Source organism: Cherax quadricarinatus, chromosome 23 (genome assembly GCF_038502225.1).
Source record: "Cherax quadricarinatus isolate ZL_2023a chromosome 23, ASM3850222v1, whole genome shotgun sequence".
Lineage (NCBI taxonomy): Eukaryota > Metazoa > Arthropoda > Malacostraca > Decapoda > Parastacidae > Cherax > Cherax quadricarinatus.
In genome coordinates this window covers 8,096,290-8,121,050 of record NC_091314.1, presented here as the reverse complement: position 1 = coordinate 8,121,050, position 24,761 = coordinate 8,096,290, and the positions used below count along the sequence as shown (strand labels likewise).

The 24,761-nt window shown below is 39.9% G+C and overlaps 1 protein-coding gene across 2 annotated transcripts in view; it reads right to left on the bottom strand.

The window, feature by feature from the left end:
* Positions 1 to 16,329, bottom strand: part of Wsck (tyrosine-protein kinase Wsck) — a 59,142-nt gene extending 42,813 nt beyond the window's left edge. For both annotated transcript variants that reach the window (XM_053772430.2, XM_053772431.2), the window contains exons 1-3: positions 16,226 to 16,329; positions 11,915 to 13,345; positions 9,868 to 10,167 (exon numbers count right to left, since the gene is read on the bottom strand). In XM_053772430.2, the coding sequence (XP_053628405.1) occupies positions 9,868 to 10,167; positions 11,915 to 13,345 (1,731 nt within the window). In that variant the 5' untranslated portion in view covers positions 16,226 to 16,329. The remainder of the gene's footprint in view (positions 1 to 9,867; positions 10,168 to 11,914; positions 13,346 to 16,225) is intronic.
* Positions 16,330 to 24,761: the final 8,432 nt, after the last annotated feature.

The following is a 24,761-nucleotide window of genomic DNA, read 5'->3' as shown; positions in this document are numbered from 1 at the left end:
ATAAGAAATATTTACATTTTAATTTATAAATAAGAAATATTTACATTTTACTTTATAAATAAGAAATATTTACATTTTAATTTATAAATAAGTAAGTTTATTCAGGTATACACAAATACAGTTATGTACATAGATTATCATACATAGCAGCATGTGTGTAAAGTACCTAGGATAACCCAAAAAAGTCAGAGTGACTTATTTCCATTGGAGTCCTTTTATATTTGCACTTATATTTACTTTTATACTTACACTTTTATATTTACACTTTCCCTGGAGGAGACGCTTGTTTAATTAGTTAGTTTGATGGAGGAGATGCTGGCAGAGGTTTAGGGTGGTGGAAGATACGTAGCAGGCCAGCGTATGTTCATTGGCCAGATACACAACCAACAACATTGGAGAGTTACTTTCGTGTCGTTTTTCTATTGCTTACTCGCTTAACTTACTTGCTACACTGTTAATTCTACACTTTATTGCTGGCTGGCACTATAGCCTTTATTGATACTTGCTGCTTTAGTATCGTACATATTGTAGAATCACTAAATCACTGTAGAAGACACATTCTTCCCTCTCTCTTCTTCCTCCACTTTGGTACACTTTGCTACGAGTTTTTTCTTGAATTTTATCGTGTTTCTTTCCTTCTTTATCACAGGGCTAGCACTAGAAACTTTCTTTGGGCCCATAGTGGCTTATTTAGCAGTTACAAGCACTAAAAGCAATGGAATAACAAAATATATCCCTGGCTTGTAAACAATGGTACACTGGCTTTACATGGGCTCAGGCAGCACGTACATGTTCAGGACGAATGTCCTTAACCGAGTTTTTCATCATTAGCCGAGCCAACATTCTGACGCAAAAACGCATTGGTATCCGATTTTATTGCTATCTGATAGCATCATTAACTGAGGGTCCCCTGTAATAATAATAATATGATGATGATTATAACATTAAGCCCTCTCTGACCCACTACCACTAGAGAATGTGTGTTTATGACTAGGGGTAACTGCAGAAGAAGTGTAGAAAAACACTCCTTTCGTGTGCTTTTACAGATAAATAGCATCAATTGTTCTCAAAAAATAAAAAGGAAATATTTTCTCCCAAGTACATGTAATGTGCTTACCCCTATTTTCCTCGAACATCTCAAAATCAGATGATAAACAATGAAACAAAAATATTTAGGACTACCTCCCCTTTAAGAAATAAATGTAAAAATATACTTAAACTCTGTGTGTGTGTGTGTGTGTGTGTGTGTGTGTGTGTGTGTGTGTGTGTGTGTGTGTGTGTGTGTGTGTGTGTGTGTGTGTGTGTGTGTGTATGTGTGTGTGTGTGTGTGTGTGTGTGTGTGTGTGTGTGTGTGTGTGTGTGTGTGTGTGTGTGTGTGTGTGTGTGTGTGTGTGTGTTTGTGTGTGTTTGTGTGTGTGTGTGTGTGTGTGTGTACTCACCTAGTTGTACTCACCTAGTTGAGGTTGCAGGGGTCGAGTCCAAGCTCCTGGCCCCGCCTCTTCACTGGTCGCTACTAGGTCACTCTCCCTGAACCATGAGCTTTATTGTACCTCTGCTTAAAGCTATGTATGGATCCTGCCTCCACTACATCGCTTCCCAAACTATTCCACTTCCTGACTACTCTGTGGCTGAAGAAATACTTCCTAACATCCCTTTGATTCATCTGTCTCTTCAGCTTCCAACTGTGTCCCCGTGTTGCTGTGTCCAGTCTCTGGAACATCCTGTCTTTGTCCACCTTGTCAATTCCTCTCAGTATTTTGTAGGTCGTTATCATGTCCCCCCTATCTCTCCTGTCCTCCAGTGTCGTCAGGTTGATTTCCCTTAACCTCTCATCATAGGACATACCTCTTAACTCTGGGACTAGTCTTGTTGCAAACCTTTGCACTTTCTCTAGTTTCTTTACATGCTTGGCTAGGTGTGGGTTCCAAACTGGTGCCACATACTCCAATATGGGCCTAACGTACACAGTGTACAGAGTCCTGAACGATTCCTTATTAAGATGTCGGAATGCTGTTCTGAGGTTTGCTAGGCGCCCATATGCTGCAGCAGTTATTTGGTTGATGTGCGCTTCAGGAGATGTGCCTGGTGTTATACTCACCCCAAGATCTTTTTCCTTGAGTGATGTTTGTAGTCTCTGGCCCCCTAGACTGTACTCCGTCTGCGGTCTTCTTTGCCCTTCCCCAATCCTCATGACTTTGCACTTGGTGGGATTGAACTCCAGGAGCCAGTTGCTGGACCAGGTCTGCAGCCTATCCAGATCCCTTTGTAGTTCTGCCTGGTCTTCGATCGACTGAACTCTTCTCATCAACTTCACGTCATCTGCAAACAGGGACACCTCGGAGTTTATTCCTTCCGTCATGTCGTTCACAAATACCAGAAACAGCACTGGTCCTAGGACTGACCCCTGTGGGACCCCGCTGGTCACAGGTGCCCACTCTGACACCTCACCACGTACCATTACTCACTGCTGTCTTCCTGACAAGTATTCCCTGATCCATTGCAGTGCCTTCCCTGTTATCTCTGCTTGGTCCTCCAGTTTTTGCACTAATCTCTTGTGTGGTACTGTGTCAAACACCTTCTTGCAGTCCAAGAAAATGCAATCCACCCACCCCTCTCTCTCTTGTCTTACTGCTGTCACCATGTCATAGAACTCCAGTAGGTTTGTGACACAGGATTTCCCGTCTCTGAAACCATGTTGTCTCTGTATGTGTGTGTGTGTGTGTGTGTGTGTGTGTGTGTGTGTGTGTGTGTGTGTGTGTGTGTGTGTGTGTGCGCGCGCGCAAGATATTTTTCATTGCTCCATCGTCCTTTGAGGGGTTAAGCTAAAAACATCGTAATCCTGTTCGAGAGAGAGAGAGTACAAGTATAATAATATACAATGCATTTTATTATTATTTAATGTTGGTAATGTCTTATTGTGTGTAATTTATCAATTAAACTTTATCATAGGTATGTATGTAAATGAAAAACAATTTGTACACAGAGTTCACTACTATACGTGGTTTTAGTCATTCATTCATGATAGGTTTTGGAACGTATCACCCATGGATACGGGGAGACCACTGTATGTAGGACTTTGAGGGGCATTCCCAGGAACTGAATGCTTTATTGGCTCCATGTTAGCCATAAATGATTTCTGTATCTGTTCCAGCTCTGGTATCTCTCCTGCCTTGAAAGGAGCTGTCAACATAGAGCAATACTCTAAGCAACAGAGTACAGGTGACTTAACCCTTTCAGGGTCCAAGGCCCAAATCTGGAGTCACGCACCAGTGTCCAAGAATTTTCAAAAAAAAAATTTGTTATTTTTTCTTATGAAATCGTAGAAAATCTTTTTGTGAAGGTAATAAAACAAAAAGTACGAAATTTGGTGGAAAATTGACGAAATTATGCTCTCGCGAATTTTGATGTGTCAGCGATATTTACGAATCGGCGATTTTGCCGACTTTGACTCCCATTTTAGGCCAATTACATTATTCCAATCAACCAAATTCTTAGCTATTTCACTAGTATTACTTCTATTCTATCGATTGAGCACAAGAAATCGCCAAGTCAACTGTTTCAACTACAAAATAAAGTAATCGGAAATTGTTAATTTGGCCAATTTAACACAAAGTTCAAAATACATATGTATTCCAATTTCAAAATAGGGTCCAGAATGAACAATGTAGGCATTCCTGGCACTAAACTAACATTTCCTCTGTTCATTAGTTATGTTTTGAGGCTTTACAAATAAATTCCATTTTGATTTTTTATTCACAATGAATTTTTATTCACACCAAAAAATAGAAGATTTACTGTTATGCAATACTGTAATAATTGTATAAATATCATCACCATATTTGTGAATGTATATTAGACCCACCAGCTGACGTGTATTAGATGTGTGAGGTCGTTTGTTTACTCTTGAATATCGGCAAAAATTTAACATTTCTGCTACTTTGAGCTCAGTTTCAAGCCATTTCCAGTGCTAAAACCAATCAAAATCATCTCTATTTCTGTAATATGTCTTCCATTCTATCAAATGAGACCAAGAAATCGCAAATACAACTATAAAAAACATACGAAAAAACACTGCAAAGTTGCTGTTTTAATCGAAAAATCATGATTTCATTTTTTTTCTCTCATTATACACAGTGTGCTGCAGGATCTGTTTTATGTGGTGCACATATACCACATAGATGTATTCTCTCATATCTACGCCCAAATGTACCACTCACAGTTTATCAGAGTGAGCTGAGCTCATGGCGTAGATCTACGGTTTGGACCCTGAATGTAAAGCCGTAGATCTACGGGACGGACCCTGAAAGGGTTAAAAAGTGTCACCATTAACAGTATTTCCCTGGTTCTGAAAATTCTCATTATCCACCTCGTAGTTTTCCTGGCTTTTGTGATATTTGCCTTACTTGGGTTCTTCGAAAGAAAGGTCAGCTGACATTATTACGCCCAGATCTTTCACATGTTCCTTTCTTTCTATTTGGTGATCTTGCATGTTGTATATAGTCTCTCTCCTAAGCTCTCTATTCTTTCCATATCTAGGCAGTTAGAACTTGTTACAGAATGGATTCAAAATGGAGGGCAAGTGCTACCTACACAGGAGAGGCCTGGGGATGTGATTAATGAATGGAGGGAAGGCTGCTTTAGTGGAAGGAATACCTACAGTGTTTGTCTTGGACTGTTTTTAAACTGGAATTTGTTGAAAATAGTGTGAAAATGGCCAAATTTGCAAATTATGGGCTACTAATAGGGTAGTTCTGATACTTCTGAATGAACAGTTTCTTGCACTCAATGGAGAGCACAGAAGACATACTAACAAAATAGCCAGGAATGGACTAAAACTGGCCTCAGTTGGCAAAATTGCACTTGCATAAAGTGATCCCCAACCTCCAACTTCCTGCCTGAGTAATTTCATAGGCATTTCATCAAACTTTGCATATTTTATGTCAATTTGTCTATAAAAAAAAAATCCTCTACTGTTTCTGAAGCCAAAATTAGTGTTTTGTTTCAAATTTGTGGCCATAGTAGGGAATTTCAACCTGGGGTGAGGACAGCTTAACCCTTTCAGGGTCGACAGGCCCTCTCCCAGACTTGTTCTCAGGGTCGACAAATTTTCAAAAAAAAAAAAAAAAAAAAAAAAAAAAAAAAAAAAAAAAAAAAAAAAAAAAAAAAAAAAAAAATTCTTATGAAAAGATAGAGAATCTTTTCCCGATCATAATGACATCAAAAGTATGAAATTTGATGGAAACCTTACGGAATTATGCTCTCACGAAGTTAGCAGTCTCGACGATGTTTACACATCGGCTATTTTGCCCACTTTAAGCCCTATTTTCGGCCAATTCCAGTGTACTAGTCGACAAAAATCATAACTATTTCACTAGAACTCCATTTTTTCTATCGAATGAGTACAAGAAACCACCCATTTACCGATTTCAACTATCCAATAAAGTGGTCAAAATTTAGCAATTTTGCCAATTTCACACAAATTTCAAAAGATGCCAATTTCCAAATAGGGTCCAGAATAAACAAGAAAGACATTCCTGGCACTAAAATAACATTTGCTCTGTTCATTAGTCACGTCCCCACGCCCCTCTTACATTTCTTTTGCTTTCCACTTTGATTTATTATCCTCACAAAAAAATAAGATTTACTGTTATGCAGACTACTGCATTAGTGTAGAAATGGTATAAATAATATCGGCGCACTTGTGAAAGAATATCAAACTCGCCAGTTGACGTGTATTGACGCTTAGCATGATTTGTTTACTTTTGAACTTTGGTAAAAATCGAACATTTCTGCTACTTTGAGCTCAATTTCAAGGTACTTTTCATTGTAAAACCAATCAAAATCGTCTCAATTTCTGTAATATGTCTTCCATTCTATAAAATGAGACCAGGAAAACTAGAATACCATCATAAATACCATACGAAAATACAGTGCAAAGTCGCTGTTTTAAACCAAAAACAGTCAAATTTTTTTTTTCTCATTACGCACTGTTTGTTGCAGGATTTTTTTTATACTGCGCACACTGACCACATAGACCCATTCTTTCATATGTAGGCCTACCAGCTTTCTCTCACTAGATTTGAAGGCGTTAGAATTTAGGCGTACTAGTACGTCAAAAACCCTGGTGTGTAAGCCGTACTATTACGTCATAAACCCTGAAAGGGTTAAAGGGTTAACATTTTTCCCATTTCAATATTATAAACGAGGATGCTGAGTCTCTACTGAACATGTTTCTACTTACAATTCAAAAATTAATAAGGAAGATAACTGACCAACAAAAAAGTAAGCCTCTGTAAATGTTACATTCAACTACCATCTTTTATGAATCTGATTAATTTAGACTTCAAAATGTGAAAAAAGTATTCAGTTAGCCTGGCATGAGCCAGGCGGCCTGCTACAATGCTGGTGCTTTCATTTGCACCTGACTTGTGTCAATATTTAAGGGTTTCTTTTAACTAGTTTAGTATTGCCTGAGGAGGGTCTCTACTTAGACCAAAATGTTCTTGTGTCATTTCTGTATCAATAAATGTGAGTTATTCAAGTGTACTACCCATACAGTTAATGTATAGGTTCATTCAATTCAGTATTCATATATACCATAAGGTGAGGTAACTTGGCCACACATTGAAAAATGTCATATTTTCAATTCCTGGACACATTTGGCTTACATTTTTTCTATTTTATAAAGAACATTTTATAATGACTCCATTAAGAGTGATTTGAGACAACTAAGAGCATATTTTACAATGGTGTACTGCAAGAACATCTAAAACAGTTGCACATTCCAAGTATGGAAATGATAAGGCTAACTGCTATATCTTCTTACCAAGTTGTGCACACACCAACTTTTGAAGATTAATCAACTGAATAAGAAACTTTAACTTAGTAATGAGAAAACGGTGATAAACAAAGAGCTTCAAAGAACAGGTAGGACAACTGGGCTACTTCTAATTAATGTCTGTATGTAGTGGAGGCAAATGGCTTTTGGGTCTTGAGCTGCTGAGTGTGAGCAAGGTAACATCTTGTGAAGGGATTCAGGGAAACCAGTTAGCTGGATTTGAGTCCTGGAGTTGGGAAGTACAGTGCCTGCACTCTGAAGGAGGGGTGGGAATATTTGCAATTTGGAAGGGCATCTGAACTGTAGTGTCTGCACTCCTCTGACAAGACAGTGATGGAGTGAAAGATGGTGAAGGTTTCTTTTTGGGTCACCCTATGTCAGTGGGAGATGGCCAGTGTGTTAAAAAAAAAATCAGGCTGAACTTGTACAGAGACAGAGGAAAAAGACACACTAACTGCACGAGGCACAAATGACAGCAACAGAAACATGACAACCACATTATGAAGGTAGGTGGTTATGTACTGGTGAAATTTAGAGGGAAGAAGCATGAATTTCATTAAGAGGAAAAACTATTGAACTTGGTAGAGCCAGAAAAAACTTGCTGGGACATAAAATACCTAAGATGTGATTTCAGCATGTCATCAGAATGCTGTATTTTTATTTTCAGGAGCCACTCATACTGATATTATGGACCTCAAAGTTAACCAAATTGTAAAAATCTTACCTGTGTCTAACATCTGCAAAAGTAAATTAAAATACCTTGCAACATTTTTGTGGTGATATGTGCAGTACGTAGATCATGAGGTGCCAGAAGGAACTCTTAATGTAGTAGATAGCTACTTTATATGGCATGTCAAAATGTCGAATTTTTTTGTTAGGCTGTGTCAAAACAACCATTTCATTGTTTTTTGTGTATAAAAAATACATTTTTTAGACTCATTTTATAATTTCAGTTATTAACAATGAATATGCACTGTTACATTAGAAAAAACATTTACTGGATGCTCTATCTACACACAACACAAATTACAAATACAAATTTACTAGTCTTTTTAACACTTACTTTTTCATTAATAAAGCCTATGAAAATGTGGTCCAGTTACTCCACCTTACAGTGTGTAATCAGTTCATGTTGAGCATAACAAGATATTCATTTAAACATTGTGTAACTAAAAAAATTTTATTTTTACTCCAAGCACCCTACCATACATTATTCTTGATATTCTTTCACAAGATTCTAATTTGCTTCACCTCTTTTTTTTAGTTTAGCCATTCCAGCTTTCAATTTTAAGATTAGAACACCATCTTTAATGATGTTTTCTACCTTTCTCTTAGCCTGATTCCTCTTCATTTAATTTAAATGGCCTCTTTCAAATTCTAAATATACAGTGGGCCCTCGGTTATCGGCCGTAATCCGTTCTAGAAGGTTGGTCTAAAACCAAAATGCCCAAAAACCGAAACAATATTTCCCATAAGAATTAATGTAAATACAATTAATCCGTTCCAGACACCCAAAAATATTAACAAAAAACACATTTTTTAAAGATTAACTATAGTTTTACATACACAAAACAATGAGAACTAAATAAAATGACTAATGAAATGGATAAATGAACATTTAAATCACTTTTACTTTTACTGAAGTCTTGTTGGCATATGCAAAACGTCGAGGAGCAGAGAGGGAGGCGAGTTTATTGTTTGGAGACAGGACAAAATGCTTAAATATGACGCTATTATCAACTCTATGGCATATTTCTATAACAAAATTCATCTAATATGACATAATAAACAATATTAATTACACAGAAATATGATATATACTCTAGAATGAATAAAATATGTCATTACATATGTGAGGAGTGGTGTGATGTTGTTGTTGTTGGGTGTATAAGGACCACTGACAGCATAAGCTGTACATACAGTGGTGGTGGTGGTGGGCAGCAGAGGCCACCACCACTATTCACACTGAAACAATGTACATAATTTATAAATAAGAAATATTTCCACTTTTATTTATAAATAAGAAATACTTACACTTTATAAATAAGAAATATTTACACTTACCTTGGAGGAGATGCTGGCATTGGTTTAGGGTGGTGGAAGATACACAGGCAGTGTATGTTGTTGTGGCCCTATATACCTCCAACAACATTGATGGAGTTAGTTTTGTGTCCTTTTTCTATTGCTTAATTGCTTAACTCACTTGCTACACTGTTAATGCTACACTTTATCGCTGGCTGGCGCTATAGCCTTTATCAATTCCTGCTGCGTTAGTATCATACATATCGCAGAATCACTGAAGGCGGCACATTCTCCCCTCTCTCTTCCTCCTTCACTTTCGTACTTTGCTAGGAGTTCTTTCTTGAATTCTATCGTGTTTCTCACTTTCTTTACCATAGGGCTGGCACTAGGAACTTTCTTTGGGTCCCTGGTTGCTTATTTCACAGTTGCACTCAATTAATAACCACAAAAAACAATGGATTATAGCAAAAAATTTGGATGAATGAGCAGAAGTTTCCTCCCTCGCCCAGAGACACAGCCAGACAGACTCACGAATGCGCGAGCAGCTGGCGGGCGGGTGGTGGACGCGTCCAATACAGCCGATAAGTGAAATAACAGCCAATAACCAAAATAAAATTTTGGCCCAAAAAACAGGCGATAACCGAGTTGGCCAATATCCGGAACGGCAGATAACCGAGGATCCACTGTATTTTAAAATAATTATTACCAAAGGCAAAGGAAAGAAACAACAGATTAAAGCAAATCTGCAATATGTTACAAAATTTACATAATGCAGAAAAAACAGAAAAGACATAGTTAAATTCAAAATTTCTCAAGCATATATTACATATCTTCAAGTGGGCAAGTACACAGCTACTTTCTATGGACCATGTCATTGATGATGTAATAAATAGTAGCACTTACAAATTTGGATTTATATTTTTCTTACAGAGTTTTTTCTGCACAAAGTAACCTATATAAATTGCAAAGAAAATTAAATTAGGATATCAAGCAGGAATCTGACTAACCTGTCCTTCCAGAAGTGTTGAAAACCTTCTGTTCTTCTCAGCATACACAGGATAGTGTTGGACAGCACGGCTCTCAACTAGATGGGTTTTGAGAGTTGCAGTTTCATATTCAAAGGCCACAGAGATTATGCTGAGTTCCTCCATGAGTCCCACAAGAGAGATGATGTGTGGATGGGAACCAATGCGTATGTGTGCATCAAATTCACGCAACATTTGTACCTTACTACTCCTATCCAGAGTATCATCTGTTATTCGCTGAACCAACACATTTATTTGGTTAGCTTTGTTCACCACCACTCCCTGAAAGAGAGTTAATAGATTATATAATACCAAAGAAAATTATAACTTTTCTGACATGAAAACCCTCAAATTCCACAGACATTTATTTACTGAATAAAGTACTGTAGTGACATGAAATATACTATATTGAGGATGTAAGAAAAGAGGATGTGTAGTAGCCGACACTGAGACATGGTACAACCAGGAGCTAATATTTCACTTTACAGCTAAAATACCAATAAATGATGTTAATTTTGAGGCATACACATTACCTATATAATGCTGCTCATAATATTATCACTGTAAATGTTAAAATTAAATATCCAAGTTTTCATTGTTAACCATAATAATTTGCTGAGGTGTTTATTCTTTTGTAGTTTGTTCCTGGATTTTATAACTTTCACATGATATGAAGCTTGTTGAATGACTCATCAGGAAATGTGCTTAAGTTCTAAAGATAAAGGAATTTCAACATTGAAAGTCTTTTATCTTTAGAACTTAAGCACATTTCCTGATGAGTCATTCAACAAGCTTCACACCATGTGAAAGCCAATGAAGGGTATTCAAATGAACAATTTATGATGTATGGTATTTGTGAAACTATTATAATCATAGGGGAGCTCTAAACCTGTAGGATTATACAGCACCTGTGGGTGGTGGGGGTTATGGAAGTTATTCAGGCTCAATTCAGGGAACCAGAAATCAAGAGGTATTTGTGAAAGGAAAGCTTATGACCTGTGATAAGGTTATGGAAAATGTGAGGAAATTAAAATTTCATCAAAGTATAAAACAAATTTCAACCACACAACAGAGCAAAAAACTAATGTCAAAGACTTGGGGTTGATCATATCAGAGGATCTCACCCTCAAGGACCATAACATTGTATCAATCGCATCTGCTAGAAAAATGACAGGATGGATAATGAGAACCTTCAAAACCAGGGATGCCAAGCCCATGATGACACTCTTCAGATCGCTTGTTCTATCTAGGCTCGAATATTGCTGCACACTAACAGCACCTCTCAAGGCAGGTGAAATTGCTGACCTAGAAAATGTACAGAGAACCTTCATGGCACACATAACTGTGATAAACCACCTCAATTACTGGGAACGCTTGAAATTCCTAAACCTGTACTCCCTAGAACACAGGAGGGAGAGATACGTGATTATATACACCTGGAAAATCTTAGAGGGACTAGTACCAAACTTGCACACAAAAATTACTCCCTACAAAAGCAAAAGACTTGGCAGATGGTACAACATCCCCCAATGAAAAGCAGGGGTGCCACTAGCATGATAAGAGACAACACAATAAGTGTCAGGGGCCCAAGACTGTTCAACTGCCTCCCAGTATACATCAGGGGGATTACCAGTAGACCCCTGGCTGTCTTCAAGCAGGCACTGGATAGGCACCTAAAGTCGGTACCTGACCAGCTGGGTTGTGGCTCATATGTTGGATTACATGCAGCCAGCAGTAACAGCCTGGTTGATCAGGCCCTGATCCACCATGAGGCTTGGTCACAGACCGGGCCAAGGGGCATTGACCCCTGGAACTCTCCTCCAGGTATACTGACATTTCTAAGATGTACAAAAGAAAAAAAGTTATTACCTGAAGTTGGAGGAGAAAAATAGAAGAATGAGTGAGCAGGAGAAAGAAAGATTTTCCTTAGGGATTAGGTTTATAAAGAATGCTTAAAATGCAATATGTGCCCAGGATCTTTTCTGTTTGAGATACACTATATACAGATGATAGAATTGTGGACACTTACCTTTCTCACATCTCCAAATTTCCCAGTGCCAATGTCTCCAACAATGTTAAGTCCTTGGTGAGGAATGATCCAAACTCTCTCCTTCAACTGGCGGTAGTGATCTGCTGGGGGTGTTTCCTCATCCACGTAATGAGCACCCACTGCATAGCCATTTTCAATGTCTTGATTTGGTTGATGAGCATGAATGGCAAGCTCTTGATTTTCTAAGGACCGGCGATTTTTCTTGACCAACACTCTCAAGGCAACATACAAAACAATGGATGCAACCAGAAGAAAGCCAAAGAGGCCTATAGCAATGGACAATCCTAAGATCAGCTTCCTGTTGTTAGCCAAATGGATATTAATATTGGGATTCTCATTACTATGTACAAATTCATCAAGTATGGTACTTTCATGCTGTTCATGATTTGAAGGTGAATAAGCTGCTTTTGTTTCATTAAGTGTACTTAGAACACCAAGTAATATGTGATAATCTATACCTTCACTTAATGGAGCATTGTAGTAATTACCATAAAGCTGTCTATCACCAACTGTAAATGTGGTCACAAAATTTTCTGAAGGGAACTGAGCTGTTATGTAAAATGGAAGACCTTTCTCCATAGCTCCATGATAATCTTCAAGTAGCTCGGGCTGGAACTCAACAGTAACAGTTTCATCTATAACCACTATCTGATAGGCTGTGATGGGACCATTAGTTGGAGGAACAGACTGGAGCTGCACAGTCATGGTGGAGGAAGTCCGGCTTATAAGTTCCGGAGATGCAGGCGTCTCGGGTTTTCCAACTTTGGTCCACATTTCCCTAGACTGAGGGTAACCAAGACCAGCAGCTGAAGCAGCCTTAACTTCCACCAAGTATTTAGTGCCAGGTTGTACGCCATGAAGCCAAGCAGTGCCAGTATGGGCAGAGTACACCCATTTCATTGGTCTAGGTGGGTCACTCTCACTATAGGTAAAAACAGGAATAGCACTTACATAATATTCCAGAATTTCTGAAAGTCCCTCAGCAGGAGGTTCCCAGTTAATATGCAAACTAGATGGACCACTGTCCACCTGCGTAAGAGACACTGGGGCACCAAGGATCCCTTTGCCAGTTTCATACACACTCATTACTCCATCACCACCACATTCCTGTGAAGAGTTTGATGAACACTGCACAGTACACAAATCTGATGGATTGCCACTAACAACATCTCCACACAAACACTTGTTGCCATTAAGTAATCCAGCATATCTCATTAACTTGGTTCTACACTCATCAACACAGGCAGTCACACTCTTTCCACTTGCTGCACTGGATGAGTGATACATAAAAGGTCTTTCTGCATCATTTGTGAAACACCCTCGAGGCAAAATCTCTTCGGCCGGTGACATCACATAGCAACAATAAGCAAGTATTGTTGCTAATAACAAATCTCCTGTACTCCTCCCCATCTGTAAACAAAAAAAAGTCACATTATAAAAACAACAATTACATTTACAAAATAATCTGAAAAGTCAATGAAGATTTAGTATTTCTAGCAGTGAGTAAACATTATGTCATTAAAAAATACAAAATTCTCATCTTAAGCTTATACTACAATATAACATAGAATACGCAGTACATGTACCAGAGTATACATATATACAGTACTGTATTTAAGTCTCATACAAAAATAATGAGAGATCACTTTGACATGCAGTAAAGATACTTCATTCTGCAACAACCTAAAGTGGGCAAGTTACAATAAGATAAGAGATCAGGGTCACCTAGGTCACGAGGTCAGAGACATACAACAGTCCTCGATGACGCACTGCATTTCTTGGGTTATCCTGGGTGGCTAACCCTCTGGGTTTAAAAATCCAAACAAAATCTTATCTAGCTCTCAGTTGAACACAAACTTCACTTGGTGGTCCAATTTTTCTAAAATAAAACCAGGACACTGGGTTAAATTTACTTTTTCTTCACAGTAGCATCACTGTTCACTGCATGAAAGAAAATAGTTCAGCATTTTGTGCCCTTCATGAATGATGGTTTTCTTTGTGCTTAACAGAATTTCATTACATGTAGAAACTACATTTTTATACTGCAGAAAGAAATAAACTTTTTTTATTTGTTCCTGATGACTCATGCTGAATGCCTGATGGTCAGACTAGTACAAATTCCCTTAAAGATCAGATCAAATTTCATAAATACATAACAAAGTTAAGGGTCTCCAGAATATTTTCTTGTGTTCAAAGTAATTACCATGCTGAATATAATAGCGATATACAATGTCCACAAATAAGACACATGTGCAACAGTTAGGTATCTTTATTCTAAAATGTTTTGCATACACAGTAAGTTCTTCACTTAAATACAGAGGAGACAGCAGAAACAGTGGAGATGCAATAACAATAATATATTTCTACAAGTACATGTACAAGGTCCATCACCCATGAAGTAGCAGTTTAGAAGTGGTCAGTCCCTCAGCTTGGGGAAGTTCTGTTCCACAGTCTGGAGCAATTCCTTGGATCAAGAGCCCCTCACTAGCATTGAGGCACTTTTCTTGAGGGGTTTAGTATTACACTCGCTACACTGGTTCTGACATGGGTTGCAAATTTAACAGGTACAGTTACGTCATACGTATTGCTATTTTATAAAACTAGAGCTAGAATTCTGGATTACTAAGTTAATTGGTAATTATGGGGATCCAGTCCATATGTGAGAATGGCTACAATTTATTCCTAAACATTTCCAATATTAGGTTGGTTCTCCCATGGACACTGCCTTATATTGTGCAAATAAAAGAAACTTAAACACAACCTATCCCAACTTAAAGTACCCCACCAGCAGTAGAAATGTGTGCCTCTGTTTACATTCAGAGATTGACCCATCAGTTTAAAATGGGTATCTGGGTGTTAGTCGACTGGTGTGGGTTGCATCCTGGGATAAAACTGACCTAATTTGCCCGAAATGCTCTGCATAACAAACGGCTTTCTAAATAGTATTATGTCATTGATGTCAGCTAGACCCGTATACCTTGTACATTTTTTTTTTTAACAAGCCGGCCGTCTCCCACCGAGGCAGGGTGACCCAAAAAGAAAGAAAATCCCCAAAAAGAAAATACTTTCATCATCATTCAACACTTTCACCTCACTCACACATAATCACTGTTTTTGCAGAGGTGCTCAGAATACAACAGTTTAGAAGCATATACGTATAAAGATACACAACATATCCCTCCAAACTGCTAATATCCCGAACCCCTCCTTTAAAGTGTGGGCATTGTACTTCCCATTTCCAGGACTCAAGTCCGGCTATATAAATATAATCTGTTTCCCTGAATCCCTTCATTAAATATTACCCTGCTCGCACTCCAACAGCTCGTCAGGTCCCAAATACCATTCATCTCCATTCACTCCTATCTAACACGCTCACGCACGCTTGCTGGAAGTCCAAGCCCCTCGCCCACAAAACCTCCTTTACCCCTTCCTTCCAACCTTTTCAAGGACGACCCCTACCCCGCCTTCCTTCCCCTACAGATTTATACTCTCCATGTCATTCTTTGATTCATTCTCTCTAAATGACCAAACCACCTCAACAACCCCTCTTCAGTCCTCTGACTAATACTTTTATTAACTCCACGCCTCCAAATTTCTACACTCCGGATTTTCTGCACAACATTTACACCACACATTGCCCTTAGACAGGACATCTCCACTGCCTCCAACCGCCTCCTCGCTGCAACATTTACAACCCAAGCTTCACACCCATATAAGAGTGTTAGTACTACTATACCAACATGCCTCCATAGATAACGTTTTTTTGTCTCCACATATACCTTAACACACCACTTGCCTTTTTTCCTTCATCAATTCTATGATTAACCTCATCTTTCATAAATCCATCCGCTGACACATCAACTCACAAATATCTGAAAAAAATTCACTTCTTCCATACTCCTCCTCCTATTCGTGGGGAGCGCTAAACCCGTAGGGGTCATATATCTCCTTTAATGGTAGTCAGATCCGGTCCAAGGAAAGGATGGCTCCAAATTTCTTTGACCAAGAGCCCTTCACCGTCACCAAAGCACCTTCCTGCCATCAGCAACAGCCTGGTTGACCAGGTAAGCACCCAACAAGCCAGTTATTTGTACTATGGCACAGGTAGTAAGTAAGTGAGCAGGTCGTCATGTCATCTCAAGAGATGAATCACCTGTTAGCACGTCAACAAGGCATCATCAGTGTCATCTTCACCACCACGCTACTCTCCCTCCCTACCTTCTCCCATTTACAAAACTCATCCTCTAGCATCACGTTCATCCACGGTACAAAAACTGATACCGGTCGTACCTTTGCAGCGTGGAAAAAACGTTTTAAAACCCTTCCATGACTGCAATATATGAGCGCCTCGCCCTCCCTCTGAACCACACCTGCTGCTCAACCCAAACAACAAAGTTGGCCAACCCTTCCAATGCTTTTCAATTTATATAAATATATTTGTCCTATATCTCATCCATTTTTTTTTGTATCGGATTTTTGTATATCCTTTTAATTTTGAAGAATGTTGGTTTTCTATTCTGACTGTTTATAGGATGGTCTGACATGCATGGACGAGTTGGTGAGGTCTGATGGTATGTTGAGTAGCGGGAAAGTTTAAACTATCCATTTTTTTTATGTATTGTGAAAGTAAGTTTACTGCACACACACACACACACAACACATACAAGATCATATAGCATATGGATTTTTGACGACCTTAGAGGAAAATATGGTCAGTAGTTTCATTTAATGAAAGTACATTTCACTATATGTTAATAAGACACATGTACATGTACCACATCTGCGTATCATTGAGACACTTCATCCACCAGGGGTTTATCATCTAATATGGACATGAGTACTGAGCCTTATATAGTGCAACCAGTGGAAGAAGTGTAGTGATGCAGCAGTTATAAACGAGGTCACTTATGAACTGGGGCAAATAGATGAAGTAGGTTAGGCCTAATGGGTCTGACTTATATTATCTAATCGAGTTAACATTTTATTCGGTTTTTTATCCTGGAGAAAGGAAAGCTACCCAGGATAACCCAATAAAGCCAATGCGTCATCGGGGACTGTCTACCTTATTGCCATTAGGTCCTTTAGTACATATTAGTCTTGTCCCTCAGACTGCAACTTACAACAGTCGACTAACACCCGGGTACCTATTTACTGCTAGGTGAACAGGGACAGGTGTAAGCAAACGTGCGCAACGTTTCTACTCATGCCGGGGATCGAGCCTCGAACAGTCAGTATGTAAGTAGAGGATGTTATCAACCAACCCATACTTTAATTTCCTACAAGGAAGGTGGTGCTCAGTCTAGAAAAGTCAGTGGTCGGATGTGCGGCCTCTAAAATTCACAAACTTGTGAAGTTCCCCCTACGCACTTTCATTTCTTCTAGAGCTTCTTCTGTCTCTCATCCTCTTGTACCATGGCTTCAGCTCGGTCGTATTTTTGCTTCTATTTTTCTTCTGCACACTTTCATCACTCTTGAGACTACGCTGAATGAGTGTGGCCACAGCTTACCTGCAAACTGTTGAGGTTTGATATACTCTCTCTTTATTAATGTGTCTCTTAATGATGCTTACATTTTTCTCAGAAATAAAGGCCAGTGAAAGCCGTTTTTTTTTATCTCGCTGTCCAATTGATGCATTTATTGATCTTATTCGTCTCTTTGTATATTCTAGTTTATTTTCTTTCAAAGGCAGCTAGTATTCTCAAACTTCTGATGTTGATACGGCATCTAACCTGTCCCCTGTACTTGCTAAGCTGTGTATGACAGATCTTAATACTTCCCACTGCTGATGTACGTTCTTTCTGGCCTCAATATGTAGGCGGCCTCACGAGAAGGTCTTTCCCAGTCCTTTCTTGTCGCTCTTAACAATTTTGCTCCATTTCCCAAGAGTAAAACTTAACTGATATCTAACCCGCTATCTTGTTTCTTGATGATCGTGTCCACCATTCTCTACCTAGTTTTTCTTTTACCGTCTCCTGCAAGTCTACGCACAGTGGTAAGTACATTCATTATTTTTCCTGATAAATACAGTCTATTAAAAGAAGTGTTCGTGTTTCAATCTTCCTCAGCATTCTCCACATGTGCGACAATAAATAAATAATAATAATAAATTAGTATTTTTATTAATAAAATTAAGCGCTGAGCCCTAAGGACCGTACAGTGTTGCTGGAAGGGCGTGAGGAAGTAGAAATGCGTAAGGGTTGGGAGGGAGGGGTAAGGGATGTGCGAAGGTGGGGAATAATGGAGGTGGGAGTTAGCATAGGAGTAACATTTAAATCATATGTAGTTAGTTCAGTAAGTTAGTTTCCATTAAAATGTCAAAGAATAAACTTTGAGCGAGGAGGTCAGCAAGAGTGAGTGTGTTAGGGCAGTATGTGGTATCCGTGAGTGAGTCGCAGGTGTCCGATAAGTGAGTATGAGAATGCAGTTTCCCACACCTAACAGCCGTGCAAAGATGACCAGAATCCCAAACGTGATTTAATGGAAAATGATTTATTGTGGTCCAGCTTGGACCAATGTTGTCGCCAGCGGTTGCGGAGTTGCTGGAAGAGAACACCGGTATTCTCGAAATGCTCTGCATAGCTGTGAGCTTTCTGAATGTCAGGCATCTCTGTACAAACATGTATCATGGTGAAATAAAATTATTATTATCATTATCATTATTAAAAAATATTTATCTGTGTATACTAGAAATACAACATAACGAAAGTTGTATACGGAGGACGATGGGATGAGGAGAGTAGAATGTCTGAAAGGCTTATAACTTATTTTCGGAGTCTCAAACAACCTTGAATGACAGGAGGACATGGTCGCAAAGTGCATGATAGCAGTAAAGAATTGCACATAACTTTGCTGTCAAAATTCTTTGAGCTGTGAAAATTTCAATTTGCCAGTTTTATTAAACAAATTGTTTCCCACCATAAATGTTTGCATATCACAATTAAATCCTAATTGGGGTTAATATGCTCAGGCAAGCCCATTCAAACCCCTGCACAGAAGCCCTCCAAACTTTCCTCAACACTGGTGAATACTCCTCCAAGATGGATTGAAAAAACTGGAACCGACCTCCGCATGAATCAGATACATGATCTATGTCAAGTAAGGCAACAACAGCACTTCTCCGCTCCATGGAATATTACCTGGAGAGGGTTTCGGGGGTCAACGCCCCCGCGGCCCGGTCTGAGACCAGGCCTCATGGTAGATCAGGGTCTTATCAACCAGGCTGTTACTGCTGGCCGCACGCAAGCTGACGTACGAACCACAGCCCGGTTGGTCAGGTACTGACTTTAGGTGCTTGTCCAGTGCCTTCTTGAAGACAATCAGGAGTCTATTGGTAATCCCCCTACCATCCAAACTATCATTCCTCCATTCCCCCCAAACTACTTCTTAAATCACAACCAAAACTTCGCCTTGAAGCCAAAAAAGATGCCTTAAGCTGTATTGATAACTTAGTCACACAGCACACACTCTCACAAATTATTTACGCTGATGGTTCTGTTCACCAATCCACTGGTGCAGCTGGTAGTGCTGCTGTCGTACAGAGTGATGGATCTCTTAAAGAAATTGGAGCACGCATCAATAATTGAGCCTCTACCCTTCAGACAGAACTGTTTGCCATACTCCTTGAACTGAAATGCATCCATGTATCTAAGACTGACACTTTAATTGTAACCGATTCTCTGTCATTCATAAAAACTCTCAACTCATTAAGTATAAATTGTGGCATGCTTGTGGGAGAGGTTTTTTAGTGCCAGGAAGGAAAAAAAACTGGCAGGAAATGGCAGAAATCGTACACCAAATCCAGTCATTCCTGGAGTGGAACCACAGTCGATGGCCTCCACTCCAAACCAACAGATACAGATACTAATGCCGGAAAAAAAATCCCCCCCCAGTACCAACAATACCACCAGTCCGATAACATTCTTCTTTGCAAATATACAGGGTCTAAAGCCAGCAACAAACAACAAAATACCTTTCATCCGTGGACTGCTTGCAGAGGCAAAGGCAATGTTCGCGGCTTTCACTGAGACCCACATAAAGGATCACTTGGACAACGAAATATGGATCCCAGGTTACAACCTATACAGATGTGACAGAGTGAACAGGCAAAAGGGGGGGGTTGGCCTGTACATTGCAGAGTCACTTGTTTGCACAGAACTGCTAAATGCCTCAAATGATGTAGTGGAAGTTTTAGCAGTAAAGGTCGAGAACCAAAACCTAGTCATTGTGATAGTCTACAAGCCTCCGGATGCAACATCCCAGCAATTCCAGGAACAGCTGTTAAAAATTGACCACTGTCTGGAAAACCTTCCAGCTCCTGCACCCAACATCTTGCTCCTGGGGGATTTCAACTTAAGGCACCTAAAATGGAGGAATATAGCAAATAATATTGTTGCAGTAATAACACCAGGAGGCAGCTCTGATGAAAACTCACACTCACGCGAGCTTTTAAATCTCTGCACAAAATTCAATTTAAACCAGCAAATAATAGAGCCTACTAGACTGGAGAATACACTAGACCTCATCTTCACTAACAATGATGATCTGATAAGAAATATCACCATATCAAAAACAATATACTCAGATCACAACATAATTGAGGTTCAGTCATGTATGCGCGGAGCCCCAGACCGACATAAGGAGATTAGTCACGAGGGAGCATTCACCAAATTCAACTTCAATAACAAAAACATAAAGTGGGACCAAGTAAACCAAGTCCTAACCGTTATAAGCTGGGAAGATATACTAAGCAACACAGACCCCAACTTATGCCTAGAACAGATTAACTCGGTAGCACTCGATGTATGCACAAGGCTTATTCCTCTAAGAAAAAGGAGGAGTAGATGTAAAACAGAAAGAGACAGGCGCTCCCTTTACAGGCGACGGAAAAGAATAACAGAGCGGCTAAAAGAGGTCAATATATCTGAAATGCGTAGGGAGACACTGGTCAGAGAAATAGCAAGCATCGAGCTTAAGCTAAAAGAATCCTTTAGGAGTCAGGAATCGCGGGAAGAACTAAAAGCCATAAATGAAATCGAAAGAAACCCAAAGTATTTCTTCTCCTATGCCAAATCAAAATCGAGAACAACGTCCAGTATTGGGCCCCTACTTAAACAAGATGGGTCCTACACAGATGACAACAAGGAAATGAGTGAGCTACTCAAGTCCCAATATGACTCAGTTTTTAGCAAGCCGCTAACCAGACTGAGAGTCGAAGATCAAAATGAATTTTTTATGAGAGAGCCACAAAATTTGATTAACACAAGCCTATCCGATGTTATCCTGACGCCAAATGACTTCGAACAGGCGATAAATGACATGCCCATGCACTCTGCCCCAGGGCCAGACTCATGGAACTCTGTGTTCATCAAGAACTGCAAGAAGACCCTATCACGAGCCTTTTCCATCCTATGGAGAGGGAGCATGGACACGGGGGTCATCCCACAGTTACTAAAAACAACAGACATAGCCCCACTCCACAAAGGGGGCAGTAAAGCAACAGCAAAGAACTACAGACCAATAGCACTAACATCCCATATCATAAAAATCTTTGAAAGGGTCCTAAGAAGCAAGATCACCACGCATCTAGAAACCCATCAGTTACACAACCCAGGGCAACATGGGTTTAGAACAGGTCGCTCCTGTCTGTCTCAACTATTGGACCACTACGACAAGGTCCTAAATGCACTAGAAGACAAAAAGAATGCAGATGTAATATATACAGACTTTGCAAAAGCCTTCGACAAGTGTGACCATGGCGTAATAGCGCACAAAATGCGTGCTAAAGGAATAACAGGAAAAGTCGGTCGATGGATCTATAATTTCCTCACTAACAGAACACAGAGAGTAGTCGTCAACAGAGTAAAGTCCGAGGCAGCTACGGTGAAAAGCTCTGTTCCACAAGGCACAGTACTCGCTCCCATCTTGTTCCTCATCCTTATATCCGACATAGACAAGGATGTCAGCCACAGCACCGTGTCTTCCTTTGCAGATGACACCCGAATCTGCATGACAGTGTCTTCCATTGCAGACACTGCAAAGCTCCAGGCAGACATCAACCAAATCTTTCAGTGGGCTGCAGAAAACAATATGAAGTTCAACGATGAGAAATTTCAATTACTCAGATATGGTAAACATGAGGAAATTAAATCTTCATCAGAGTACAAAACAAATTCTGGCCACAAAATAGAGCGAAACACCAACGTCAAAGACCTGGGAGTGATCATGTCGGAGGATCTCACCTTCAAGGACCATAACATTGTATCAATCGCATCTGCTAGAAAAATGACAGGATGGATAATGAGAACCTTCAAAACTAGGGAGGCCAAGCCCATGATGACACTCTTCAGGTCACTTGTTCTATCTAGGCTGGAATATTGCTGCACACTAACAGCACCTTTCAAGGCAGGTGAAATTGCCGACCTAGAAAATGTACAGAGAACTTTCACGGCGCGCATAACGGAGATAAAACACCTCAATTATTGGGAGCGCTTGAGGTTCCTAAACCTGTATTCCCTGGAACGCAGGAGGGAGAGATACATGATTATATACACCTGGAAAATCCTAGAGGGACTAGTACCGAACTTGCACACGAAAATCACTCACTACGAAAGCAAAAGACTTGGCAGACGATGCACCATCCCCCCAATGAAAAGCAGGGGTGTCACTAGCACGTTAAGAGACCATACAATAAGTGTCAGGGGCCCGAGACTGTTCAACTGCCTCCCAGCACACATAAGGGGGATTACCAACAGACCCCTGGCAGTCTTCAAGCTGGCACTGGACAAGCACCTAAAGTCAGTTCCGGATCAGCCGGGCTGTGGCTCGTATGTTGGTTTGCGTGCAGCCAGCAGCAACAGCCTGGTTGATCAGGCTCTGATCCACCAGGAGGCCTGGTCTCAGACCGGGCCGCGGGGGCGTTGACCCCCGGAACTCTCTCCAGGTAAACTCCAGGTAAACAGGTATGGTAAGATTGTGGACAGTGTAGTTAGAGTGCACAGGCTGTGGATCCCATCTCACATTGGTCCTCAGATGCATGATAGAACTGATAAATTGGCTAAGCTGTATACTTTCAAAGAGGGAGTAGATTACAGTCTTGGGTTGTCAATTAGCAGTTTGAGAACAATAATACGAAAAGAACTTCAACTGAATTTTATTGGCTTAGACTTAGGGAGACTGACACAAGTCAGTCCATCTATCATCATTCAAATTCAAACTTTATTCTCTATAAGTATTACAATGCTGAGTTTACAGAATTTGGTTATTGTGTGGTTTACATGTAGTAAAATAATAATTACAGAGTGTACCACTAGAACGCCTAGCATGGCTAGGCATTTCGGGCAGACTTATATTAAATCTTAGGTTTAAAATGTTACAGAATTATGACTGTATAGTCCTTGTGGCTTAGCGCTTCTTTTTGATTATTATAATAATAATAATAATACAGAATTATCAGATAAGTTGGTATTATGGCTAAGTGACTAAATACTAGTTGTGAGTTTAGCAATGTGAATGCTTTTGTTTTGGCACTATACATAGTTTCAGTATTGGAGTATCACAGGCCAACTTTTGACTAGTTAAGATTCATTATTTTGAGATTGAGATTGATATTTCTGTTTATGGTCAAATGGGTGAGTGAGTGTAAGTGTGAACCACCAGGTGGTATTCGTATTATTAGTTGACAGGGTGTATCAGGGAGATAAGATGTTTTCTGATGGTAGTTTTGAAGGTGATGAATGTGTCTGCAGTTTTGGAATTTTCAGGTAGGGTGTTCCAGATTTTAGGGCCTTTGACATACATTGAATTTTTGTAAAGGTTTAGCCGGACACGGGGAATGTCATAGAGATGTTTGTGTCTGGTGTTATGCCTGTGGGTTCTGTCACAACTATCATGCAGGAGGAGCCACATGTCTATGATGCATCCAACAAGATAAGCAGACTCTTGGATGTCACTACTGCCCGGCTCCGGCTGGGTTACAAGTATCTACCAGACGAACTCTACCAGATGAACTATTGTCACACCTTGCGTCATTATGTACTGGAGTGCGATAAAATTAATGAATTTAGAGACAACTCACTCAGAAGTGTTCAAGAAATGGCAAAGTATTTTATTCACAGACCATTCTGGAAAAATACCCTGACTTTGCTCCCTGTAAATAAAGCATTACCACATGTGTGTGTGTGTGTGTACTCACCTATTTGTGGTTGCAGGGGTCGAGTCTTAGTGTGTTAGTTACCATTTTGTCCTAGGCACATGTCGATTAGACACTAGGCCTGTTGTATATGCGTCCGTGTGTATGTATGTGTGTGTGTGTGTGTGTGTACTCACCTATTTGTACTCACCTATTTGTGGTTGCAGGGGTCGAGTCCTAGCTCCTGGCCCCGCCTCTTCACCGGTTGCTACTAGGCCCTCTCTCTCCCCGCTCCATGAGCTTTATCAAACCTCGTCTTAAAACTGTGTATGGTTCCTGCCTCCACTACGTCATTTTCTAGGCTATTCCACTGCCTTACAACTCTATGACTGAAGAAATACTTCCTACTATCTCTCTGACTCATTTGTGTCTTCAACTTCCAATTGTGGCCTCTTGTTTCTGTGTCCCCTCCCTGGAACATCCTGTCCTTGTCCACCTTGTCTATTCCACGCAGTATTTTATATGTCGTTATCATGTCTCCCCTGACCCTCCTGTCCTCCAGTGTCGCCAGGCCGATTTCCCTTAATCTTTCTTCATAGGACATTCCCCTTAGCTCTGGAACTAACCTTGTTGCAAACCTTTGTACTTTCTCTAGTTTCTTGACATGCTTTATCAAGTGCGGGTTCCAAACAGGTGCTG